General features: G+C 33.4%; 1 protein-coding gene across 1 annotated transcript; it reads right to left on the reverse strand.

Moving 5' to 3' along the window:
- Nucleotides 1–2,722: 2,722 nt before the first annotated feature.
- On the reverse strand, nt 2,723–4,795 carry LOC131052688 (L-type lectin-domain containing receptor kinase IX.1-like). The gene has a single exon (XM_057987267.2). It carries the CDS (start codon nt 4,793–4,795, stop codon nt 2,723–2,725), a length of 2,073 nt encoding a protein of 690 aa, XP_057843250.2.
- Nucleotides 4,796–6,031: the final 1,236 nt, after the last annotated feature.

Here is a 6,031-nt window from a genome sequence, read left to right on the forward strand (position 1 = left end):
CTCAATAAGTCTGTTGTGTTACTGGCGAACAACATTAATTTATATCTGCAGAGGAAGCTTACTGTGGCGACTATGGTGGAATTGAATACTACATTAGTCTAGTGTGGTTTGCTCGCAACGGCGTGGGTTGGTAACACAGTAGTCGTCAAAATGGAGTCGATTGATTGCTTAGTAGTCTTCGGATAGTTTTTTAAAAAAGCATAAAAAAAAAACTTTGGACAGGAAGCTTCTAAGAGTTGATTAAATCCAGCCACCATAGCATTGTCAAAGTGTCCTATGGTTAAGAGGAAGAACTAGAATTTGTGTTGGTAAAATTAATTTTCGAGAAATAAAAAGTATATCAGCGAGTTTAATCTCATTTTATATAGATGGTTTGGAATAACATTCATAAATAACAAAATTACATTAAAATCATTTTAAACAATGATTTGTCAATTTTAAAAAGATAATTATTTTTATATAATTTATTATTATTATTTTTTTTTTCAAATATACCTAAATATTAAATGATATCTAAAATTATAATGATAGTTGAAAAATAGAGGTCTTTATTAACAGTTTTAGATTTCTAGGCCTGCACTATATAATTCATATACTTATGTCTATCAGCATTTTGAGAATGCATATTTCTTAATTAACTGTAAAGAAAACAGAACTCATAATTATTTTATATTTAAAATAAGAAGATATTAAAAGATGGTATTTCAATTGATTGAATTTGATAAAGAAAATTCAAAACTGAAAAAATAAATATAAAAAGTAGACTAAGATAATCTATAAATCTCACTCCCATATCAAATAACAAAAAGAAAAATCTTCTAAAGCTTAGAAAAACAAAACTATGATATCCAAAATAATCTGTCGACCAAAGAGTTGGGTTTACGTTTAAGGGCTTGGACAATTGACAACGCTTACGCAAGATCTTACATTATACAAATACAGTTAGCAATCAAACACGACAAATGAATCGCATCAACGCCGAAGTCAAAAGTGAAGTTCATTCAAAGAAGAAAATAACAGAGAGACAACGAAATGGTGATAGTCCATTCTTGAACGTATGAAGTCCGGCTTGTCATTAATTTAATGATGGAATCGATATATTTCCCTATTTGCGGTCTTTTCGCTACCACTCATTTCTTGCATGGCAGTAATCGATGTGGACATAAATACTGAAGTGGAAAATTTTGTCTACTCCGACGTGCACGCCACACATCTGTTATCTCCCATGTATACGGTGCATGCATCAAATTTTGATTCCACTTAACTTTTGACTTTATAGACATAAAGAATATTTACCATGTAATATTGATAAAATTATAAGCATTCGATTAAGACTTATTCTATTTGTTCATTTCTTATTAAAATACCTACTGATGTCTAGAGTTGTGAAGATCTATAAGATTTCTTGTTGCAAGGTTATACAAAGCGAGAAATTCTAAGGAACCTCAAAGAATTAGACTATGCGAAACAATAATTCAACCTCTCTTTAATAAATCTCCTCCGTTGATTGTCAATCTATAGAAATATATCAATGAAATCTGATCAAACTCGAATATACAAAATTGTGCTCCAGCTTAACAATTGGGTTGATTTCAATACGTATGAATATAAACTAGCCTACCTATCTTTAGAGGAATATAGGTACAGTACGCTGAAAGATATATCATAGTTGTTCATTATTTCTCTTAAAAAGTGATTATATTATTATATTGTAATTAATGTCAAATTATTATTATTATTATATTATGATATTGTCATTAATATTAAATTTTATTAAGATATTATTATATTATTATATTTCTATTAAACTCTTGACCATAAGAAAAAAATATTAAGACTACATTATTATTGTATTATCATATTATTATATTATTATAATATTAGATTGAGATAATTATAAAGTTAATAGATTGCATGATGTAAATACAAATAATTAATTAATCAGTTAAACTTAGAGCGAGTGGTAATTGATAGGAGAAAATAAATAAAATATTTTTAAAATATTTTCTTACTTTTCATGCATTTAATATCACAAACACCTCAAATTAAATGCTTCTAGTTTTTATTGATAGACATTTTTGCAACCATTATGTGAGTGTAATACGCCTTTACGTAATTGATATAATTTTACTCTTAATAGACAATCAAATGTCTTATTGTTTCCTACAATAATAACATTTATTATTTCGATGTAAATATTCAAAATTATTAATAAAACAAAGAATATTTGATTAACTCTCTTTAAATTTATAAGTTTTCCACAATTCATAATGATTTTTCTTGCTACTTCTGAATTCAATTATGTGTGTGTTTTTGCATCAAATATTTTAGATCATACTCTTTGATCCAGCATCGAAATAATAAAAAATTAAAAAAATGAAAAATTTAAATTTTGAAAACTAATTCTAATCCAGAACATTTATATTTACTTAACATAAACAATCAAATAACCTTACATAAACAAAAAGAAAAAAACCCAATCAAGAACACATTTTTAAAAATTTCACATAGTTGTGAAATCTTATACGTTAATTCTGTAGACAGCTACAATTTACTGAATTCTATCTATCTCACATATGAATTTACAAAACATTTACAATCACATACATATTATAAAATCTATTAAAAAAACTATAACGGCACAAGTATCCCTAACCTAATCTGGCTAACTAGAATTGGAACAAGGTTCTACCGAATGAATAGAGGCATTCACAGGAGGCAACTAGAGAGTTGCATTCATTTCGGATGGAATTGAGATTACCATACTAGCAACTCCGTCCGAGGTCGAGAATGAGAATGGAGACGGTGAATAAGGAGAAACATGGTCGCCATACACAGCTACAGGGAACTTGAGAGGAACATGAGGCAACTCAGCTCCTCTTTTCAATATACCCACCACTTTTTCCATGCTTGGTCTGGCATTCGGATCCGGATGAGAGCACAACAATCCCACTTTCATAATTCTTTCCATTTCCTGAGCATTGAAATTTCTACCCAGTTTCTCATCCGCTGCATCAAGAATTCTGTTCTCTCCATGCAAGTGCCATACCCATTCCACTACTCTACAATTGTGATCAATCAAGCTCCAGTCTGCCGGTCGTCTTCGACACGCAATTTCGAGACTCAGCGCTCCAAAGCTGAACACGTCTATCTCTCGGGTGGCCTTTCCCGTTGCTAGGAACTCAGGCGCTATATACCCAATTGTACCCGCTGCAGTGGTCGTATGTCCTACTTTTTCGCGTTCCACGGTTCTGGCAAGCCCAAAATCACCCAGCTTCGCTTTAAAATTCGAATCCAGCATCACATTGCTCGCTTTGATATCTCTGTGTAGAACGCTCTCATGCCGATCCTCGTGAAGATAAACCAGAGCTGAAGCTACATCACAAGCTATGCTGTATCTTCGATCCCAATTCAGTGGAGCTTCTGGCTTTTCATAAATATACTTGTCCAGACTTCCGTTTGCGAGTAACTCGTAAACCAGAAGCAAATCGCCCTTTCGATGGGACCATCCCATAAACTTCACAAGATTATGATGAGTGAGCTTACTGTTTATACTAATTTCTGTTATGTACTCACGTTTCCCCTGCTTTGAGGACGGAGACATTCTCTTAATTGCCACAGCTTCGTTTGTGCCAGGCAAAGTGCCTCTGTACACACATCCGAAGCCGCCAACGCCAATCATTTCGTCGTCGCTGAAGTTGTTCGTAGCGGCGCGGATGTCAGCATATGGAAATTCCTGAGCAGATTGGGCTGCCTCGCGAAGTAATTTGTTGAACTCCTCATCGCTCTCCTCAACACCACTGTGCTTGCGTTTTCTTGTCCTCATAGAACACCACCTTCCAGCAAAGAAAAAAAAGCATACAGCAACCAAAGAGGGCAAGGTAGATATTAATATTATATTTGCAGAAGATTTCTTTCTTCTAAATGGAAATGGGTCAGAAATATTCACGTCTGGGGCTAAAATCTCCCACGAATATTGACATGAAAAATTCCAACTGTATACTGTATGAGTCTGAATTGGGCTTCCACTCGATGCTGAAAAGCCAACCCGGACGTTCTGCGGAAGAAACCGACGCAGATCTATATCGTAGCACAAGACTGACCTTGTAGGTTTAGGAGTGCTAGTGCCATTGGTGTTAAATAAAAGAAGCACTTCAAGCTTCTCCTTGGTGCCATCATAATCCACCCATGCGTCCCATTTTTCTCCGTTTTTTAGAGACGAGTTGTTGTAAAGATCATATACTGGAGCCGTTTTCTTGGATTTCCTGCTGTCCACGTCAATTCCCACATGGTTATCATCCGGATCGTAAGGAAGATTCTTGAATGTGTCGAACTCCACCGCAACAATTTGATTCGATGCGTTTCCATCTCTGGCAGCTTCAAACAGGCCAAGCCCTCCTCCAGAAGAGTTGTCCGGTGATTGCAGTCCAGAAGGCGCCAGAAAAAAAGTGAGTCCATCCCCACTCCCAGTGAGCTTACTATCGTTGATCTTAGAGATGGTGAATTGGAAATGGGTAGAAAAATTCGCCAAAGCTTTAGAAGAATTATCCCACACTGGAATCAACTTATTATAAGTTGCCCATCCATGGCCCCTTTTAATTCTGCCATTTAAATGATTGGCAGTAAGCTCTATCCTATCCTTTCCAAAGAAAGCATCCTGATCGATATTGATATTGGCCCTGGGAGGGAAGTGAAAGTTAATTGCTTCTGCATCGGCCCCATGAATGAAAGAAGACGATGCACTAATACAAACGACAAATAATCGGGTGAACTCAATTCTATGGAGATTAGCCATCTCAATTCGTCTCATGTGCGACTGGATAACAACAATTAAGTTATATGAGTAGGGTAATCTCAAAGGGGCAAGTTCAGTCAAATTTAATGTTAAATTTGTCTATCGTGGCGTGTAATTCTATAGTCGTGACAATGGAGTTGATTGACCGCTTACTAGTCTATTCTACGTTGTAGATTGAAGTGAGACGCTGACGTTCATAAGCCCACCGACCATAATGGTCAAACAACTCCATGACTGTAAACGTTATATGATTTGAAGCTTACCTTGGTTTTTCTTCTTGCCCGACGAAATAGATATCTCGTATTACTTACGATAAGTAATTTTCTCTTTCAGAAAGGAATCAACGCTTGGAATGCTTGACTTTCAATGTCAATAAATTTAGCGTAAGCAATCAATAATGTGAATGGTTGATTTTTAATGTCATTTTTATTCAATTTTCTTGTTGATAAGGAATCAATGATGTGGGAAGTTTGGTTTTCAATATTAATAAATTTGAGAAGATAAAGAGTAAACAACCTTCAAATTTTATCACCATCTAATTAATTTTCTTCTTCATAAAGAATCAATAATGTGGAATGTTTGACTTTTAATGTCTATTTTTATTTAATTTTTTTATTGATAAGGAATCAACGATATGAAATGTTTGATTTTCGATGCCAACAAATTTGAGAAGACAAAGAGTAGGAAACCTTCAAATTTTATCACCATCTAACCAATTTTCTAGTTGATAAGGAATCAACAATGTGGAAAGTTTGGTTTTCAATGTCAACAAATTTGAGAAGACAAAAAGTAGGCAACCTTCAAATTTTATCACCATCTAATCAATTTTCTTGTTGATAAGGAATCAACAATTTGGCAAGTTTGGTCTTCCATGTAAACAAATTTGAGAAGACAAAGAGTAAGCAACCTTCACATTTTATCACCATGTTGTTTTTGTACAATAGATTAGGAGTATGAATTAAAACATTGATGTTAAAAAATTATGCATAATTTTATTGAATTTTTTTTTCTTCAATTCTTCTATACATGTAATTTTTATAAAAATCACAAAGATTTAAATTATATATAATATTTAAACATGTCTTCTTCTTTTAGGAAATATCTATAGACACCCAAAATTGTCATGTCTAATTAAATAAATATCTTTATTTATTTAATTAATTCATTTATCCTCTTCTAGCCTTATTTCTCATTTAAATAAATACATTTATTTATTTAAATTGCCCTTTTTCTAAA

This window comes from Cryptomeria japonica, chromosome 5 (genome assembly GCF_030272615.1).
Source record: "Cryptomeria japonica chromosome 5, Sugi_1.0, whole genome shotgun sequence".
NCBI classification, from domain to species: Eukaryota; Viridiplantae; Streptophyta; class Pinopsida; order Cupressales; family Cupressaceae; genus Cryptomeria; species Cryptomeria japonica.